Source organism: Phasianus colchicus, chromosome 1, assembly GCF_987193195.1.
Source record: "Phasianus colchicus chromosome 1, bPhaCol1.hap1.1, whole genome shotgun sequence".
Lineage (NCBI taxonomy): Eukaryota > Metazoa > Chordata > Aves > Galliformes > Phasianidae > Phasianus > Phasianus colchicus.
Window position 1 is genome coordinate 84,458,094 of NC_143436.1, and position 21,967 is coordinate 84,480,060.

A 21,967-nucleotide genomic window follows, 5' to 3' on the forward strand; every position below is an offset into this window, starting at 1 on the left:
AGTCTGACTGCTCCATTTCCTGTCAGCCTTTCCCAAATGCCATTCAGCACATTTAGGAGTTTTCTGAGGATGTCAAGAGGTTGGATAGCTGAAGCTGGCTAGGACAAATAAGATGGAGTGGAAGGAAGCCAGCCACTTTTCAGAGGTTCTTAGAGTTTTCATCCGGGCTCCTATTGTACTAACAGTGAGCTTCCAGATGAAGGGAGAGGTGCCTGCTGTGAGAAGAGCCAAATGCAGGAGGATTTATGATGATGACGATGGTTATTATTTCTATATCCTTGGGATATATTTCCCTTGTGGTGCTGGGAAAGGAAGCAAAGAAGCAAGCAACAGAAGTCAAGACAATGGGAGTGTGCTGAATACAAGAAAGTTCACAGGCAGCACGCTGGTTTAAAGAGGAAAGAAAATTGAGATACTGTAGGGACCAGCTTGCTTTCTTAGAGCACCATCTAAAAGACAGAGCCTTTTTTTTTTTTTTTTCTTTTTTTTTTTCTTTTTTTTTTTTTTTGCGAAAAAGACTTAATTTCTGCTTCTTTGGGAAATCACAGGACAAAGCTGGCTCTTGTCAGTCCAATTTGTTGATTCATCAACAGTAACAACATTCAGTCCTTCATAAGACATGCAACTGGAATTAGGCAAATTGCAGGTCTGCTCAAATGAAGCAAAAATTATGGTATGCGAAGATTATGGTCTATATTATGTGGAGGTTACATCAGCAATTATATTCCACTTTTCAGATGAACTGTTGGCTTAGCTATGAAAATAGTCACAAATCCCACATATACTATTACAGTGAATGATTACTGTATCAGATATTTTAGCCTTGGAATCTGCTTGTTTTGTTATTTGTGGGTTGCTGTTTGGTTTTTGTTCATTTGAACCTTTTATTTTCCTTCTCTTCAGTAGAAAGAGGAAACTATCATTGGAGTATCACAAACTGCATGTCACAAACACACACATATATATAAATAGAGGACTACATCAATAATACGGGAGCAATCTACTGCCTGAATTCAGTTGGCATAACCTATTCACTAAATCCTGCTGGAATAAAATCAGAAATGAAGCACAGGCACAGAATATTTCCAAACAGAATAAATTCCACAAGGGTTCTTCAAGAAACAACAAGTTCCAAATACATGAATGCTTTCTGTACTCTTCCAAACTAGTCTCTAGCTCAGGGTTTCATGATCTGACTAATCACTAGTAATACCTAACAGCACTGAATGTAGATGTGAAGACTCTGTTGGGGCTTTCAGATACTTAACATTTTGATTTCAGCATAATGCAAAGGACAACAGTTTCCACCTGTTTCTTGCTTTGGTTGCAGAAACTTTTACTTCAAAGCCTCAAGAAAATATAACACATCCTCCTCTCTCGTCATCAAGATGCTCACTTCCCAGATTGCACTTTATAGACATTAATAAATTGCTGACATTTTAGTATGCATTTATATGCTTTAGATCTAGTAGGTCAGTATAAACTTGGTTCAATGAAGAATTAAAGGGTCAAGCCTTAAAGAACCAGGAGTGGGCTTTTCACAAATGCCTCCTTGCCTTAATCCTGCTAAAACCAGTGAGAATTAAGCACCAAGGCTCTTCGAAAAACCTCCTGGGCTCCTGCCTATATAAATCTAATTTGTCAGGACAGTTCTGTAAATTACCCAATGCCATCTTGCTACCGTTGGAAAGCAGCACAGTAAATATCTGCTGAAAGACTGCAAAGTAAAACAAAGGAGCTTAAATAAGACTTAACGCTTGAGAGGAATTCTGGATATTTGAAGCTCAGGAAACTCAGGGGTATCAAAGGATTACAGTACAATCTTGGTCCCGACTTTTGCAGTCAGAAGGTGGAAAGTGAAAATGCAGGAGGCAGACAAACTCCTACAGCCCTGCTCTACCTTTGCAGAAGTCTTCTGTTAGCCTGGCCCAGGATTTTCACAGGGCAACTCCTAGTTGCATGTCCCTCACCTTTGATTAGCTGGCTTTAGATGCTTTGAGTCTGATTCACAGCAGTGCTGAGCACTCAGAGCTGCAGCTGAGATCAAAGGGAAATGTTTTCAGATATGTGCAACAGAAAATAAAAGCCAGTAGTAAAAGTCACGTCTTTTCTCAGAACTGGCACCTGAAATTAGGGAATCCAATTGGCCAAACTCTCTCTTTGTGCCTCAGTTGTCCATCTGCAAAAACAGAATAAAACATTCAGTTATCCCACATAGGTGTCACAAAGATTAACTAAATAATGTCAGGGAAGTTCACAGAATCACAAGGCAGACCAGGAGAAAATTAGTATTTCTGATTTCAGAGCAGAATCTGAAGAGTGTTTATTGAATATAGCTGTGGGGTTGCATGCTGACTTACTATGAGTGAACAAAATATTGAATAACTGCTCATTAAGTGAGCGCTGGCCATTCTGTGACCTGAATGTGGCAGGAATCCCCGGATAGAAAAATAAGATGCACTCCTGCTATTAGATGTGTATTAAAATACATACACAAGAGGAGACCGTTCTGAGTTTGCACAAGCAACTACACTTCCAGTACTGGCTAGCTTCTGAGTTCTTAACTTAGCAGTCTTAATAACTGTCTTTTAACGTAGTTTCTCTGTGGTCTTTTTCACATGTACACTAGCTCACATTGCATTTAAAATCTAAATATATTTCCACTCCTAATAATGCACGATAATTCCATTTCTACCCTGATTTCACCTTCTAAAATGCAGTGAACTGCATCATGGGAGTTCAAACCTCCTGGCCTACAAAAACACCTGCCAATGTTTGGGCAGGTTCTAGGCTCTATCAATTTGGAGAAGAGAAGGCACTATGGGCACCTCATTGCAGCCTTCCAGTATTTGAGGCAAGCTTATAAGCAGGAGAAGGAACAACTTTCTACACGACCTGATAGTGATAGGACAAGTGGGAATGGCTTTAAACTAAAAGAAGAGATATTTAGATTAGATATTGGAAAGATTCTTTACCCAGGTGTGGTGAGCCTCTGGAAAAAGTTGCCTGGAAGAGCTGTGGGTGCCCCATCCCTGGAGGTGCTCAAGGACAGGTTGGATGGGGCTGTGGGCAGCCTGGTCTGGTGGTTGGCGACCCTGCACATAGCAGGGGGGTTGAAACTAGATGGTCTTTGAGGACCTTTTCAAGCCGTTCCGTGATTCTATAAGATCACAAGACTGTCCTCCTGTATGGGAATGCCTACTGAAAAGTAGCCCTAGCACCACCAAAGTGTGCTGTCAGTAATCTGACGTATCTCCATAGTAGGAGCCACACTTCAATTCCTCAGTATCTGTGTGTGGCTCAGAAGCCACAGATTGGCCATAGTCAAATTAGGAAAGGCAGAATTATCAGTGGAAAATGAGATATTTTTCTTAGCAAAAAAATAAATTAATGGAAAGTAAGCCTTATCTGGCAATTTAATGAATGCACAATTACTGCATCAGGGAAAAGCCCCCTGAAGATTTCACTATTTAATATGTACAAAAAGCTACTACTGAACAGAGAATTACTTTGTTCAAAGGATCACTTATATCCTTGCCTAGTTTCCAGCAACTCAGTGGCTATCCTGCAGTATCAGAACTGGAACAGCAAAGGTGCTGCAGGGCAAGAGCACAGGATGCTGATAAAAGTGGAACAATGGAATGGCAGAAATCCTGCTCAGCATTTTTCTCTGCTCTGTATAACTGAGTGCTATTTCACTGCCACTGGCAGCAAACTGACCTCCTGTTCACACTGCAGTACTTGAAAATCGTGTTTTTTAGAAACTGTGCCCATCTCCAATTGTGATTTATTTCTCAAGGCATTTCTGCGATGCTCAGAGTTTTCACAAATAGATTTCCAAACAGCAGAGTCGCTCTGTACTCCAAAGAGGTACTCAGCATACTCTGCTGTTTGCTGCACCTGACAGCAGGAAAAGCTTAGAGGCAAGTACCCAAGAGAGAAGTTGAAACATTACAGGTTGGAGATATCAGTATCGATGCTACCATGCTGTGTGAAGCTGAGATGCAATGAATTATATGTGAAAGGTAGAGCTGGATGGGGCTGGATATGAGGAGGCAGAGCAATGAGAAACATGTTTTTCTTTCTGTGGGACCAGGTCAGAACCACAGAAGAAAAAGAGAAAAAAACAGACCTGTCAGTGGGACCAATCACTGTACTTGGCAAGAAAGGAAGGCTAACCTCAGTGTGGGAAGGCCCATTCAGCTGTAGAGCATTTCTGTGCTGTGGCAGTGGATATGCTTTGGTGACCAAAAAATGGAACTGGAGTTGCTCCAGGATGAAATCCCATCTGATCTGAAAGAAGTGAGAACTACAAGATGCCCACCACCTCATAAATGCTAACACAAGACCTGCATTTTCATTACCTCTGGCAAGCATGCATCTAGTTTTGCCAGATTCACTTTGCAGTAAGGCCTTTTCCTTCTCTACACTGATAGCCTCTCCACTTCCACTCCTAACTGGCCAAGGAGAGGGATCCTGCCTCCAGACTTCACATCAAAACCTTCTCTTATAGCCACCTCCACAAAGTGTCTCTCCAGATCACTCAGCCCTGGACAATGAGTCTGCAAAAATCCTGACAGTGAGAGGACTAACTAGAGGAGCAGTCTCTTAAGATGCCATGATGGGCAGTCTCACCAGAAGGTACTCAAAACAGGAGACAGGGTGCCCTCATAAGGCACAGGCTTCATAACTAGTAGTTAGATTTGTCAGGTTTACAGTGTCATGACATGCTGACACATCTCAAGAGAACAGAGGTACAAGTCTTCTTCTACGCATGGAGTGCAGGAGAATTGCTTTTGTTCAAAGACTTCGGAATTTCTGCATTGGAATTTCCATTTCAGCCTCTCTTAAGACAAAACTGTTCCCTGAGCATGTTAGGTTGCTTTGTGCCCTGGTGGAACAGGAATCTAAACTTTATGAGAACAGCACCAAGGTTGGGACATAGAACCCACAATGCCATAGACCTGCCTGCTTTCTTGCTTGTCAAACCTAGGTCTCCCTCAGGAGATCCTCCCACACAATCCTACAGACAGATGCATGCTCCATTCCCACAGGTACACACATAAAATGACCAGCAAACCAAGCAAATAAATGATTTACATTACACAAGCCACATCTTCCCGGTCCAAGGGAAAGGATGAAGAGAAGAAAAGTATGTTTCCCATTATTTCTAGATTAGTTCACGGAAGGAATGTAAATACTAGTTTAAATGCTATTGATGGTACACAAAGGAGAAAACAGGCAGACTTTTGCTGGTGATTCCACTTTCTTCTGTGCCTCAGTTTCCTCATTCACGAAAGGAATAAGAACAAGAGTGGTCCAGGCTTGATCTGTTACGGATCTAGGATGATACTATGGAAAAGGGTAGTACTAGTTTCAATGACAAAATATTTGGCCCATTTTTGTCCAGTAATTTTGCAACCCCTTATTCACAGGCACAAGTACACAGTAGTGTGACTCATGCATTACATAAAAAGCCTGTCCTACAATCATCTTTATGGGCACATGCTAAAAGCTGATGTAGAAAATGTAAAATGGAGACTTACTCTGAAACTTGGCTTTCACACCCTTTTGAGTATGCCCTATGATAATTTTTATCATGTCATTTATTTTTTTCTGCAAGTCCTCCCCACCCCCAGCTACCATAAAGGATAGGCAAAGCTCACTGAGTGGGTGGCTATTCAGTATTTCCCTTTATCCTAATTTCAGGCATGGCAAAGTGCCTTATTTGCCACACATCATTCAAAGCCAGGACTGAATACAGAATTACTAATTACCTCACAGCCTTTTCTAGGGTACAGTTTTGCCACAGTATCTCAGTGCTCCATGAGCCTTAACAGATGTTCTCACCAGGGAGGTAGGTGGGGTTGTTATCTCTACTTTACAGACACTGAAATCAGACACAAAGAGGGTAAGGTGAAAAAGTCCGCAGCATTCGCTGATTTTGGGTCCCTAATTTGAGACCTTGGATTAGCATTTCCCCAGCTCTGTGTGCACACTGGGAGCAGAACTCCACACAATACCAGCTCTGCACTTCTGCCAGTCAGAGCCCAGGTGTCTCAGATGGAGAAACCAGAAAATGAGAACACACCAATTAGTGGCCACCCCTGGAAATCTCATTTATAGGCATTTTCAGTATCGCACAGAAACCTGTGGCAGGAGGCAGGAAAAATTCAGGAGCAGAATTCAATTGCCATAACATGAGACCATTCTTCTGCTTTCAAACAGCCCTCTGCTCAGTTCAATACACAACCTTCATCGCTGGCAATAAATGAAACAGGAGACTATAGAAAACACCCTTGTTCACGGCAAAACTCATTCAGTCCCTAAGTATATCTCATTTTGTGCACTGAATGATCCCAGTAAAAAAATTAATCCACCCAACCCTCCCCCCCCCCCCCAAAAAAAAAAAAAAGATCAACACACTATTTGACCATATAATTGAGGACCAAACCATTATGCCTGTATACGAGAGAGGGTAAATTTGAGAAGGAAGGAATGACAACTCTTTAATTAATTATTTACATTCAAAGTGTCTGGCTTTGAAAACTCAACATTTGCTTTAAGAAGTGCTTTATTTCCTATTTAAAAAATGCAAATGAAAAAGAAAGGAAATAGGAAATTCCATCATTTGAAACTATAATGGCATTACGTTTCCTTGTGTTTTAAAGCTACAGTTGTTGCTTATTAAATGGTTGCAAAACTCTTACACTTTTGCTTCTAATATCAACTTCAGACACAGGTGAACAAACAAACAAAAAAATAATAAAATAAAAAATCACAGTATGTTTTTGAAGAAGATACCTACCAAGGAACTTCTTGTCCAAACAGGAAAAATTCAGCAAAATTCCATGTAGTTGAAAAGATCATCTTTGATTGTTACAATTTATCTCATCCCCTAAAAGCTGGGTAATCCTGACTACAGGGAAGATGTTTTGTTCCTGCTTTTCTGTTTTGTAAAGGCTTTGGAAGAACCTAAGAAAAGGATATCTTGCTGAGGGTTGTATGGACTCAGCACATGATAATAGAAGATACTACAGGTCAGCTTTATTTCTTCCATAATCTCATGCAGCAGTATTTCTTCTGCTGTAGAAGAATTTATCCAAAGAATGTGAAATCCCTTCAATATTACATCTCAGCATGTTCTATTTAAGTACTCCCAGCAACCGCTGGGACACATCATAATGGGAATAGAGGAGAATAAGCACTAAAGGTGAGTGCTAGTAGGGGTACAGCACTCCAGTTGGGAATTCCTGAGTGACTGCCACATAAATGCTTTGAGATAATTCATGTCAGACAGGTAGAAGAAGTCACTAACTGATAAATCCCTACTAATCCTCTCCTGAGGGTGATGAAAAGGAAATATCAGTGTGGAGTTCCAGCAGATGACCAAGTTCTGAACACAGATGTTGGAGTTACATCTAGGATGAGACGACTTGCAGAAATCACAGCTTTAAGGCCACCAGAAAATATGTGGAGAACTAGACACCTCATTATCACAATACACCAAATGAATGTCTTCTGAACCTATATGCTCATGCTAAAAGCAGAAGACAGAGTGACATCTAAACTGTCAGGATTTAGGCATCTTGATCTGGTTATCAGTGAAGCATCATCTGTTTTGGACTCCAATCCCTGAATCTCTGCTCAAAAAGGGATGTAACTATAGTCCTCTCTGACAGCATGCAATTTATAGGCTTTTAGGTAGTTAACTCAGTGCTCAAATTACGGTGCCTACATCATGGGAGATATGCCCCAGTTCTCTACCTGGAAGGATCTCAAGTCTTACTTTTCGTACTATAGAAGACTGTTTAGAGTAAGGTACTTCTAGCTTTTCCTGCTTAATATATTAGGCTTTTTTTTTTTTTTTTCATGGAAGAATTAAATTAGCTTGAGACCAGAGACAGCACAGAATTAAATCTAGCTCTACAGTCCAGTGGCTAAGCACTCTTCTGCAAAGGGGCAGATTGGGTCCAGTTCTTGCTTCAGTGAATATTTGATACTAATCATAGAAAATCCTCCACATGAGATCATTTAGTTCATCTCATGGTTCAGCAATACCTCAAGAGCCCTACAGTGACGGGAGCTGCTGCCATAGCTTTCTCAGACAATCTACCCCACCGCATCACTATCTTTTTGGTGAGAAAACTCTTCCTAAACCCTAGTCTGAATCACTCTCATAGCCCATTAAAGACCTTTACTCCCTGTTTTATCCACTCTGGACATGAAGAAGGGATTAATTTTATTGCGCTTGTTTCCTACGCATTTTAAGACTTTTATCCTAAGTCCTCTCTGCCTTACTCCTTTTAAGTTAAAAACAAACTAATTATTTCAATCTTTCCTCACAAATTACATTTCCCTTGACCTCCAGCAATTCTCACTGTCCCAGTTTGCACCCTCCCTTACTGGACCAGACTTTCTTAGAGCATGGATGAAGAACAAAGCATGGCATTTCAGCTGAGACTTACGTGTCCTCATCAGAGCAGAAGGCTTATTATATGCATCTTACAGCCTCTACTCCTATTTACACAACCTGATAAGATGAACTTGTGGTCATGTAGAGATGCTGTCTCCCCTCCTGAAGAATAACTGGTTGTTGTGTTGGCCTCCATGGATAGCTGGGTGCAATTTATTAATCCTGCCCATGCAGAGAACCTTGGATTCATTCTGATGCTTTTCAGACTGGGTCATCGATTTGACAAGATTGCCTTGAATTCCAGTAAATTTCACCAACATATACCTGGGTCACATTATCTATATATTTTTTTTAAAAAAACTTCCTTTAGCCAGTCATACAGGTTGAAATTAAAATATAAAGTATAATGTACTTAATGAAAACAATTAAGTACTAACAGACCACAGCTCAAGCTGTGGCAATCTGCTCAAATACACTCTTCTATTTTGACAGAAAATCAGTAAAAGTTACTCATTGAGTAGGATTATCTACATCAGTTATGCATCTCTGTTGTAATGTTTTCCTTTGGACCATGCTCCTTTGCTTCACTTACGATAAAAGCCTGTGAGATAATGTCAAAATCCTTAAAAATGACAAGGTATGACAACTACTTCCCCTGTATCCACAAGGCTTGTTATAGAAGAAAGCTAAATTAGTTTGACATGATCTATTCTTGACAGATCTGTGCTGGTTCCTAATCATCTTCTTTATTAGATTATTTCCACCATTTTTTTTTCCAGGAATGAAGTTAGACTGAGTAGTCTGTAATTTCTTATCTCCTCCTTGTTCTTTTTCAGCTTTCAGACACTTCACCCAGCCCTCACAAGTTTTCAAAGCACTCAGAGCTTCACAGATTGCTTCCACCAGCTTCATAAACAACTCAGGATGGTTTGAATCAACCATATTACATCACTACATTCTGATCTGTTCTTACCCTTTCCTACATCTTGACCTTCTTCCTTTGGCTGCACATCATTTTAGCCATCTACCAGCAGTTGACCATGCTACTGAAGACATGCAAAATAAGCATTAAATACTTCAACAAACATGATGTAAAGTTCTAACTGAAACTCTTCCCTCCCCTCAATGAATATTGTAAACACCAAGGTAGAGAGTAATGATGACATTCCTTCACTTCCTTCCTCTGGCCCAAACAATATTTGATTCTTCCATGCAACAAATGATCATTGTGTCCGAGAAACACTGGGATAAATGGGTCCCTGCATAATGTCTAATATAGTCTAATAGCACATTCTCCTTGGAAATGGGTTTTCAGATCTACTGTGGGATCTGAACTATGGGATCTGAACTATGGGAGTAATGATATATTTACCGCATTTCTGGGTGAATACTTCAACCAAAGTGTTTCTGGATTACAGGAAGGTAGTAAATTCTCTTCCTCTTGGATGCACTCTGCAGAGGCTTGATCTGACAAACTTACCCATTTTGGCTGTGCAGGGAAAGCAACTGGAAGAACACTTGGTTTGTTGATCCCAAGGTAGCTTAGCTGTTAAGTAGGTACTGAGGTGATTAATGTTTATAAAACTAAGATTATTTAGGGATTCTAGTAAGAAATCTTTCAGTGTTTAGGGAGACCTACAGGTATATATATAATTACCTCAGGACTTGAGTTACCTCCATATTCGGAAAGGAAGGAAGATCTAAAGTTCTACTATGTCAGTAGTAGTCAGTAGTCAGTACTACACCTCTAAGAAGGTAGTTGAACTTAGAACAGCATAAATCACTGACTTCTGACTTCAGAACAATGGTAAATACTTGATATATTTTGGATTCCTCTTTCCAGCCACGCCCGAATTACAAAGGAATGAAATTCTACAAGATAAGGCACTGTCTTATAGTATCTTTTTCGGCCTTGTAGAATCCCATAACTCAAAGGAAGAAAACAAAGATCATAAAACAGAAATAACTGAACTTTAAAGGAAGATTTGCTAATCCTATACGCCCTTTGGGCTCATTTTTTACTAATTTGTCAGTTCTTCTATCTTCCAAGAGTCATATACACTGGCATCATTATGGAAGGTTCTTTTTGCTGCATGTCCAGTTTTATCGTATAAGAGGGTATTGATTCACATTAACTTTTCTAACTATGCTCTGCAAATGATCTAAATTCTATTTGCTTCATGGAAGTTTTTGGTTAGCTTCAGTTCTGTTACTTTGAAGGAGTATCTTTCTTCCTTGCTCCATTCTTCCTTCCCTCCAGATTGAATCTCTTCTAGCCAGTATTTCTGACTGGGCTTTGGAAACATAGGAAAAGTCCTTTAGCAGATCCTGCACTTCAGGTGGGACTGGCTGCATCCCTGTCATGCTTTTTACTGTATTTTTAAAGGTCCTGCCATCATTAAACATCAATTTTCTGTTGTGGATGTCTGTCCTCAAAACTCTTCACAGGGCTTCCCCTGGGTCTTCCAGTGGAAATGCAAAGAGCAGGAAGGGTTAAAAATACTGTACTTCATCCTTGATAAGGCAGAGTCTCCATTCTGACAGGTTCTGACTCAGCCTGTGCTGTCCAGCCCTTTGCAAGCTGCCAATCTGACTACTCCAATGAAACAAGTTAAGAAGGAAATAGTAACAATAAAATGTTTCTGGTTCTGAGGAACATAAAATGTGTTTCAGTGTAGCCGTCTAGTCTACAGTGAAATGTCCCTGCTGAGCACAAACCCTTGGGTCAGCTTGTAAAAGCCCCTTTACATCAGTTCCTTGTTGTTCCATTTCCTAAAGTTCCAGTGCAGCCTTCCAGCCGCACCATGCCTTGCTCAAGTGGAGCAGATGATGCTCTCCAGGTATTTTCTCAGCAGTGGATTTCACTCTTATATGAAAATAAATGCCCGCAAGTTTTACTTCAGCAAATCAACAAGTCACACTTGTTTCCCTAGTTCTACATTGCAAAACACAGATAACTTTAATGAAATTCTTGTTAAGTCTACCACTGAATAACTTATTCCTAAATCTGTGGGTAAACAAAAGAGAAAAGCGTGGTACCATACTGCCCCAATATCCTCAGCCTTGAGTACTTAACATTGCAGATTTATAAGCTCATTGGATACTATTGATAAAATAAATAGATTAGATTCTATTCGATATTGTGATGAACTGGATGCCAATTGATAGGTCTTAATTATAAGAGTAATCGAAACTAAATTATTCTAAACATCATCAATTATTAGAAGCTATTCCAAATGATGAAAACTAGAAGTTCCTGGGACTACAGTTTCACTCCTAGGAAATTACGAGAAGAGTGGAATAAAACCAGCTTCAGAGCTGGGTCCAGATCCAAACACACTCCTCTGACTGATTAAATTTTAGGGGCATTCAAACCAAGTAAGATTTCTTCAGAGTCTTTTAGCTTTACTAATTACCAGCCTTCAGAGATACATTGAAAACGTTTAAATATTATGAGATGTCCCGGTTTTCTATAAATATATACCATGATTATAGCTGGAATTAATTCAAGAAACTTCAGAAGTAAGATGAGTAATGAATGAGACTGACATTTATTGGTTATAATTTGAAAGAAGATAAGTACATCCTGGCTTCCTTTTTGAAGAATCAAAGCCAATCAGCCCTGCTGGGAAGAAGGCAATCTCTGGACACACTTTTGACTAACAAGACAGCTAGAACACACCTTGACACCTAAGAATGGCATCAGCAGCTGAGGGACAGGCCCAGAGGAAGCATGAGCCATCAGGAAAGCAGGAACTGATAGAACTGATACTAGCATGTACTGTATGAACTGCTTTTATGGCAGCCATACTCCTCCCCAGCTCCTTGCTGGAATTGGGCAGTTTTTCACCTATGCTGACAGCAATGAAATAGGTGAGAATGAACCACTCTGCTGTCTCTGCCTATAGGCATTCATTTTCTTCAGCTGCAACACCTACCAAAGTGGAGGAGGCCTGGGGATGCTACAAATGCCAACTGGAAGCACAAAGGAAAAACTCTTGTATTTTCTCCTAGCAGTTTCCCTGCTCATACCAGAGCCAGGAGGGTGAAGGGAAAAGCCCTTGATGGTAGTAGAGAATGCTGCTCCCAGCAGGACTTCTCAAGAAGCATAGACTAATGCAGGGCTGGTAGGTACCCAGCTGGAGGAGAGAGGCAGCAGCAGGAGGACTGCATGGTCAAGGGAGCAGGAAGGAGGGAAGAGCAGAAGAGACAAAACAAATAACAGGAGGAGTCACCAGGATCAATGGAACTCCAAAAGCACAAATTCACTTTTTTATATGGAAAACAAATCAGTATTTTCATCAGTATTTCCACCCCACATACTTTCTGTAGGTTGCACAGGCTGGTGCATTGTGACAGTAGAAGAAGACTAGCATAATGGTGAAAGGCAGGGGGAAGTTTAAGTTGTAACCCTCTCTCAGACTCTGGTTCATCATGGTTAAAAATGAGTCTGGGGAGAAATTCAGTGCTTTGTGTTAGAGGAACACAAGTGGCTAATAAACATCCCAGCATGAGCTGAGGACAGATACAGCAATGCTTTGCCTGTTTACATCACCTTTCACCTGAAGGCATCTGAATCCCTTTTTTTCCCCCGTATACTAATTATTTAGATCCCATTTTAAAGCAGCATCTTGCAGAGAGGGCCATGATAGCTAGAAAAACTATGCCTCCATCAAGTCAGAAAACAGGTTAATAGTGCTGTTAGAATCAGCTAATTCAGAAATCAGCTCTCCCCAAACACATTCCTGTATACTAACTACCGGCCTGTGGTGCTTGCAACCATGAAAAGCCATGGAGTTTTACACACACACACTCAGCAGGTAATAGAGAGAGCCCTAAGGATATATAAACACCTTCTCCACATGAGGCCATCAGAACTCTGAGGTTACACGTTGCCTCCCAGCATGCTCAGGAAGATCTTGGAATTAGAGATGAAATGACTGCGAATGGACTTTAAACTTTGGACTCCAGTACCTGCTTCCACGATACCTGCTCTGCTATTTTGGTATTTCCACTAGCAAGGCCCATTCATCTTTCACTCAGCCTTTCTAGATGGCCAACCTCCTCTCAGCAGCCCAGTATTACCCTATTGGGCTGTGGTTGTTGCCTTACAGTTGGAAATTGGTTCTTCATAGCTCAGATGCAGCCAGATGTGGACTGCTGCCTAATGCCTCCCTGAGACTTGCCAGCCTCAAGGCAAATGGGTAATGAAATGCACAGTGCCTTCCAAAGGGCATCAGCACAGAGGGCTGCCATCAAAAGGTTTTCCATCCTCAGGTGGCTTTAGCCTGGACCTGTCATCAGAGCTTTCATTCATTCTCAAATCCAAATAAAGCCCTCCCTGTATAAGGAAGAAGCCTGAAGCAATGAAACAGCAAGGGACAAGAGAGGAGTTATACAAAGGAAAGGATACAAGGGCCAGCAACACACTGACTGAGAAAATGGCAATCAGTAATGTACCACCAGCAGTAATGCACCACTGGGAGCATGAGAGAACTCAGGTTATACATACTTGGTGTAAAAGCAAGCTTTTGCTTCATACTACCTCACCCAAAAGCTAAGGTAGTCCCTGGGTTATGCCTGCTGGTAACACCTCAGCATGCATGTACTCGCTTTTTACAGACCAGGCTGAGCCCAGATATGCCCCACATTCTCTGCACGTGAAGCCAACAAGTTGCTCGAGGGGACACACGTCCCTATGTGTGAGGCCAGTGAACCCAAACAGGTATACACATCTCTGATTTACATCACACAAGTCTATCAGCTTGCTTTTATCCTGCTGTGGGCAAAGGGCCAAGTTCACCTTCCCACTAGCACAAGAAGGCTTGGCAGTACGGCAGATGTCACAGTGGGGCATTCTCCCTCCACAGTGTCTCTGGGAAATGGGGAGGGAGAAATGAAGTGTCTGTGTAGGGCAGCTCCTAGATCACAGAGTCCATGACAGCTGGCCTGAAATGAGAGCAGACTTCAGGAGGAATTTCTGTGCACTTTCATCTTCATGTCAGTGAGAGCCATACAACAGCAGGAGAGCTCCCTGTCAGATCAAGCCTTAAGCAGGAGAAGACTCAAGTGTGCCAGGCCACAGCCTGTAGGTACCAGTGGTACTGCCTGGCTGCACGAAGCTGGGGATTCCAACTCAGGAGCAAGGGGCAAAAAGCAATTTCAATCAACAGACTGGTATCTCTATTGAGCATTATGGCTGTCCTCCTCTCCCTGGCAACTCTGCCTGCACTTGCTGAGGAAGGGGCTTGTCTGCACCATTAAGAACCTTTACTTTATGCGATTGAGGAGAAATCAATGCCTCTAATTGTCAGCAATGGCAGCGGAGGAGGATGGGGTGATGGGAGGGGTGTTTCTCTGGAGACACGCTTCTCAGGAGAAATCCCAGTGGTATTGTCCTAGGAAAAGAAATAGTAAGGACCTGAAGTAATTAAACTTCCAGGCAGCAATTGTTTACTGGAAGCAGCACAGAAATGGCTCTGAGCCTCATAGAAAGGCAGGGCAGCGGCTTGGCTCTTCCAGGGTGCAGATGCCCCTGCCCTGAAGTCAGTGGCTGGAGGTGATTTACACCATGCTGGTGAGTGGAGAGAGGAGGGATGTGGATAGTCCCTTGCCTGTACTTTTCCTTTTGCTTTCCCTTCCTCTTCCCCCCTCCATCTCGGTGTTTAAAGGCATGACCATGCCTCACAAGTTCAGAAGCATCCGCATCGTGCGGCATAATCAAGTTCTCTAAATGAGATCTGAGACATTTTAATATCTTGAGGCCACACACCCTTAAATCCGCGTGCATCTTCCTCTCTCTCTTTTTCTCCATTTCCTCCTTCCCGCACACCTCTGCAGTTCCTGGAATGACAAGACACCTCGCCGGCTGGCTGAAATTGCTAAAACACTCCCTAATGCTTTCTCCGATTGCATTAAGCGGCTTCTTCAGAGATACAGCCCTGTTTATTCATGCTGCTCGTGTGGAAGGGGAAAGAAATGCAGACTGCCTCTCCCCCTCCCTCCTTTGATTCGATGGGTGTGGCAGGTTTAAACCTTTGCAGCCGCGGCTCGCCAGCACTGGGCGCGGAGCGGAGGACGGAGCGGGAGGGAAGCCGTCGGATATGGCTGGTGATGAATGAGACTCATCTCACCCACAAGTGGGAAACCTGCTTGCGGGTTATTGTTTAATCACTCATGCAATCCAATACTGAGCACATACCCCCATCACGCCCATCTGTTCCAGTATGCGGTGCGTACAACACTCGCATTTCTAGACACCTATCTAACTACCCAGCCCTGCAAATTACTGACCGCATCTCTTGCCAGAAGGAAAGGTTACATTCAATTTTTCAGAAACTGCCTGACACAGCCCTTACGTTATGCCTCTTTTTAGCTGAATATTTTGCGGGTGCGGATGCAGAGGTGCAATTGGCTGTGGGCAGAAATGACAACACCGAGCTATCTACATCTCTCATGGGTGTGCAGTTAGATACCTCGCTCCTCATGTTGGCATTGCACCCACAAGAAAGAATCATCTGCAAGTGGGTGAACGTATTTGTCTTTAACGGGCGGGAGAACAGATGCATACAGGCACACCTAGACACAAATGTGAAGAGATTCCTTCCACGCCCAAGCCTGTAATTTCAGTGTTTTGCTCTTTTGCTGCCAGAAAGGCGGGACACCGGGGGTTTCCCCCCAAAAATAATATGAGGTGAGCTGTCCTTATTTTCTGGGATGGAAGCTCTGATCTGTCTGATAACTTATTCCCTTTTTGTCCTTCCATGAAAGATTTGGGTGGGGACAGAGGAAGAGCACAAGCTGCAAACTGTGATCTTTTTCTTCTCCAAATTAAATATGCCTCTAATGTATCACCAGCATCGCTGACCGCATTGCTATATTGCCAGTTTGGCAATTTCAGTGTCTATTCAGGTATAGGAATGGGCTCCAAGCCCAGAAACATCCATGGAATATGCACAGGCAGGCACATTCAGGATGTATGGCCGCATAACGATGAGAAAGCATGTGCAAACGAGAGCATGTGTGCTGGTGCATATATGTGTAGTACGGTTGCGAGCGATCAGAGAGCGCGGATGTGTGCTGCACATGCACGCGCAAAGGGGTGTGTACCATGCGGTGGATTAATGTACAGGGCAGGGGGAGAGGACCGCGTGTGATCCAGATACCTGCATGCCATGCATTTCTTAATATGTGAGAATACAAAGTGATAGGAGTGGATGCACACAGATGTAAAGAACAGCACATTGCAGTTTGAATCAGGAGCGTAAATGCTCAGCCTGTGAAAGCGTAGGCAAAATTATTCCCCAACAGCTTTCTTTCTGACTCCAGAAGACCCCAACGCTACTTACTTTATCTTAAAATTTGCCATGAACCTCTGCACTCTGCCTCTCTGTCTGCCTGCCTTTCCCTCCTCTGCTCTTTTCATCCCATATCTGCCAGCTGAACATGCTCTGCTGCCTGGCTGCAGTGTGATCCCCACTCCCCTCAGCCATCACCCCCTCCCTCCAGATTTTAGCAAATGTCTCATTAATTGCAGAGCATTTGAAACCTGCATGGGGAAAAACACAAGATGACGCAGGGTCCCTTTCCACCCTGCTCGCCTGCCCCTCCCCATTATTCTACAAAATCACTCCTTCATCTGATAACACACGTTTCTCCATTCAGAAACACACCTTTCCCTGGATTTTTTTTAAGCACTGCACTGTTCTACAGTATGGGAGCTTCTTGCATCAGTGTGCTAAGCTATGGCTCGACAGTGCTGCAGTGCTATATTGTAAGGGATATATCAATGTGTGCATATATAAAGTAACCGCTGTGGTTCCACACCCACGACTGAGTTGAGCTTTGCTCTCAGAACAAGGATCCAAGCTCTTTGTCATTACCTCTGAACCTATAATTAGCGGAAGTTCCCCAAATGCCTCATAAAGATATCTGGGGGCAGCTCTTGCCTCCAAGTTTTACCTGAATAAATCCAACATCTTCCCAAGAAAGTCCAAGCAGCTCCGTGAAAATAGGCTCTTTTAACAAGGAGCAGGTTTGGGCTTTCATACAAAATAAAAACAGGGAAGGTGGGAATGAATTATATAGCTTTTTTTTTTTTTTTTTTTTTTTTCATTCAAAAATATCATTTTAGATATGAAAATTTCATCGCTGACAATCAGCCACCACCCGAATTTCCTTATCAACCCGATTTCCTGACAGGAAAAGCCAAGTGGAACCAGTGAAGAGAATGAACTGGTTTCCAACAGGTTCACACTGAGAGCATCTCTTATCCCACCCGAGTTCGGAGCTGGCAGAGGCGTGGTCCTCTGTCTCCTCACCAGCTGGTGCACAGTTGTCTAAGTGGTTGTACTATGAAGGGTACCGCAAAGAGGGTGCATCTCCCCTCTCCTGGCCAATGATTTTGTTATTAATTAATTACACTTTTCATTATACCATAGGTTGGAAGAAGGGAGAAAAAGAAAAAAAAAAAAAAAAGCTTCAAGTTAATTCCTGCTCGGATTGTTGTAAGACAAAAAAAAAAAAAAAAAAAAAAAAGAATGCACCTGTTCTCCGAGCCACCTCACAGCACATGCCCGTAAAGCATCTCCCATTCATCAGAGCCAGGAGCAATAGAAAGCACTCTGACCAGGGATCAAGGCTCACCGGGCATCCTTTCTTTTCTTGGCATATGATGAAGAATCGCTTCCTTTATCTCCAAGGTAGAGCCAGATCTCATCACGCTTCCTGCCAGCCTCCCCCCCCCCCGCCCCCCACCCTACATCCACACCCTCAGAACCACCGAGAGAAAATCTCAGGCAATGCATCTGATCACAATTAAAGCAAAAAATAATACTAATAGTGATGGGGAGATGCTGGTAGCTCCCCAAATGTGGACACAGGCCACCCCCCTCCCCACATCAGCAGCCCCGGAAAAGCAAAGCAGTCACGCTGAAGGGTGTGAAAAGAGCCTTCAGTCGCAAGATGCTAAAGAATTGCAAAAGAGACATCTGCTGAAAGCAGCTGAAATGTCCTCCCCCTTGCCCCAGCCCCTACCCAAGCCCCTCACACATGCGGGCAGACACACACCCCACGGGCAACCAAGAGCCTGGGAGATTTCTTAGCAGAAAGAAATATAAAAATCTGCAGTTCTACCTGTTTTGTTCTTCTCATACAGCACAGCATGATCGTATTGTCCCCTTCCTTCCTTCTTCTTCCTTCCTTCTCCTCTCTCCTTTTCCTCTTCTCTCTCTTATCTCTCCCCCCCACCCTCTCCGCTCCCTCCCTCCCTCCCTCCCTCTCTCTCCTCTCTCGCACACGCACACACGCACACACGCACACACACCAGGGCAGCGAGCAGTGACTGGAAGGTCCACAGCCACCGCTCGTCGCACATGCACCCGCCGCCTCTCCCTATACCCTGCCCAGAATTGTTCCCCGGCGCTCCCCGACTCGTCCCCTCCCCGGCCCACCCCACGCCCAGCCCCGCAGCCCCCCCAGGTCCCTTGGCCAGCCTCATGAATAATTAACGTTTCCAATCTGGACCCAATTACCCAACGCCTTTCCCACCGTACAGAGGCTACTGGGAAGAGGGGACGCGGCGGGAGCCCCCAGCCCCGCTCCCACCCGAGCCCCCGGCCACGGTCGGGAGTGGGATTTATACGTGGAGGAGCACGGGGTGGGCACGGAGGGGAGACGAAGGAGCGGGGTTCTTGCCGCCGCATGCCGTGTGCTTCATGCACAGGTGACGTACCGTAGGTGGGAGCTGTCAGCTAAACGGGAGTTGGAAAATATGTTAAAATGGCTGTTTGAAGCCCCCCTCCCCCTCCCTGCACACCCGCAAACATATATGCACATGCTGCCATCTCCATACGTGCAGGCACAAACCCCCGTGGCAATGTCCTGCTGTCCCTACAACGGGACAACTTTCCCTCTTGTCCCCTTAGTCCATCCTATAGACTTCACATAGGCACAGAAAATGATACCCCTGCAACAGATTTATTATTATTTTTTTATTTAAATAGCACTATAGAAGTCATCTGTCTTCCTTCTCTATAGTTCTATATTAATTTCCCCGCCTAAGTGATTTCTGCATCTATTGATCTCAGCCAGCAAATTTCTGTAAACTGTGGTAAGGGAGATGTGCATGTTCACACACAACCATCCCTATGCACACGTTGGGGCAAAAATGTATGGGTCTGCATGCATGGCAGATCATGGCAATGAGTGAGTTGGAGTGAACATTAATGCACACACACACCTCCAAGCACACATCTTGAAAGTTTTAGCATGGTGTTTTCTCGGAATATATATGAGCAGGGTAGCTATATCTGTCATTCTGAAAAAATATTCCAGACAATGTTTAAAGCAAAGCATGAGAATGTTGAGCATGTGAAAAATATAAAAAGACTGCTGGATTTTTAGGATTTCATCTACCAAAATTCAAATTTAGCTTATTTAATTTACTGTGTCTAGGAGGCACAGTCAAATGCTGTTCTCTTTCATAGTACTAATGTCACTAAATCAACTTCTCAGCTACACCATGGAGTTACTCCTAATTTATTGTAATGTGAAACTGCTCACAAAAAAGAAAAAAGAGTCTTAGGTTATTAGTAAGTGTAAATATAGCTAAGTAGATTATGAATACAAATATTCACACACATACAAATAAATACAGATATAGATACAGTTTCTGAAATCCCCCTCAGCGCAAACTCCTGCATAATCATATTCAGTTGCTATGACATCATTGCAATTCCCAGCACCCCATATTTTTTTTAAGGAAAGTAAACAGCATTTCAAAGAGAATCTATCTAGCTACATCTGTGTGCAGTTTAAGGGAAGTGCCTTTTAGAGTTAAACAGGTATAAATATTACTTCTGGATTTATCATCTAGAAAAGGGAAACCATTGCATGGTAATGACATGCAGAGAAGATACTAAACTGGGAAGAGTTGTGAGCACCAGCTGACAGCGAAGTAGACCAAGGGATTAAATAACAAAAATTAGATTCATCTTCAGAAGATGCATGCAGAGGAAAAGAAGGCAAACCATGCAATCATAAAAGAAGTGAAAAGTGGATCTGCAGAAAACGATTGGCATCAGATCAGAGGAAGGGATGTCGGTGGCATAAACCATTGATGGCAACTCCATGTCAAGGCAATGAGAAACAAGGCTACAGCATTTTGGAATATGCCTATGGGGCTTATGAGTCTCTGTCCCAGCTTCAGATGATGCTGGGGCTCATCTTCTCAACAAAACTAGTGCGTTGTGAGCTCAGATCTGCTTGCTACCCCACACAACACGTGCCCTTGGGATACAGAACTCACCCTGTTCAAGCATGCATGTCTCTGTCTGCGAATATAACCCTGGACTCACTTTGGAGACAATGAAGAGGAATGGGAACTTCTGGGATGTGATTCAGATCATCCTATAGCAGAAGCCTAAACTGGGTCAGATGAATCACACTTCAGAAGTGTTTCAGAAGCTCATGTTCTTCCCACTGAAAAGGCCTTTTTAGGGAACCTCCCTGCTGTAGGGAGCCCTGGCGAGGAAAGCCTGCCTGGCCCCCACTTTTCCTGACACCCACTCAGACAAGGAGCAGGCTGGCAGCTGAATGACTGCATGGGTACAGCCAGTGAAGGCAAATCCAATGTCCTTTATGCACTTGGGGTTGCTGCTCACTCCCTGAAATCAGAGCCAAAGTCAGAGCCACTTTGCTTCACATCCAGCCCAATGGACACTCTCGCCCACTGCAAACCATTTCTGTCACAAAGACGAAAGTCCTTAGTGAGCTTGCCATGCATGTGGAGTTAGTGGTGGTCAGCCAGACCACTGTAGAGTCACATCTGAGTTCCCTCTGAATTAATCTTCTCATGTAGAAGAGCCATATACAGTGACCCGAGTTACCACCTATTTTAGTTCCTGACACCTTCTTCTTTAAAAATCAGGACCCCTTAGGTACTTTTAAAAGTGGTACTTTACATTCTTTAACCAGTTGCGTGGTTTTGACAATGATACGTTTGACAATTATGTGTTTGATAATTGTATGTGAGGAGGAAGTATCATGGCGGCCTACAGCTCCTCACAGGGAGCGGAGGGCAGCGCTGAGCTCTGCTCTGTGTGACAGCAACAGGGCCCGAGGGAACGGCATGGAGCTGTGTCAGGGAGGGCAGCTGGGGGTTGGGGACAGGGTCTGCAGTGGGCATGGAACGGGCTGCCTAGGGCAGTGGGAATGGCCCTGATCTGCTGGAGTTCAAGGAGCATTTGGATAATGCTCATAGACACAGGGTTTGAATTTTGTGTGGTGCTGTGTGTGGCCAGGTGTTGGACTCAATGAACCTCGTGGGACTCTTCTATGAGTTTATGATATCCCAATACCTGCTGTCCTGCCATTTTGGCTATGTCATCACTCCAACTTGTAGGGCAAATTATCTGATTACCACATAGAAACAAACAAACAAAAAACAGGATGAGTCCACAGCAATTAAAGAGAAGTTGAAGAGAATGAGGAATTTGAGTATGAAGTTAAAGACACACACTTCAGCCAAGGTATTATTGAATATCAGAAGCA

At 43.3% G+C, this 21,967-nt stretch overlaps 1 protein-coding gene across 1 annotated transcript in view; it reads right to left on the reverse strand.

Moving 5' to 3' along the window:
* GAP43 (growth associated protein 43) overlaps positions 1 to 18,849 on the reverse strand; it is a 52,937-nt gene extending 34,088 nt beyond the window's left edge. Inside the window, exon 1 of the mRNA XM_031613024.2 lies at positions 18,551 to 18,849. Within this exon, the coding sequence (XP_031468884.2) occupies positions 18,551 to 18,580 (30 nt within the window). The 5' untranslated portion in view covers positions 18,581 to 18,849. The remainder of the gene's footprint in view (positions 1 to 18,550) is intronic.
* Positions 18,850 to 21,967: the final 3,118 nt, after the last annotated feature.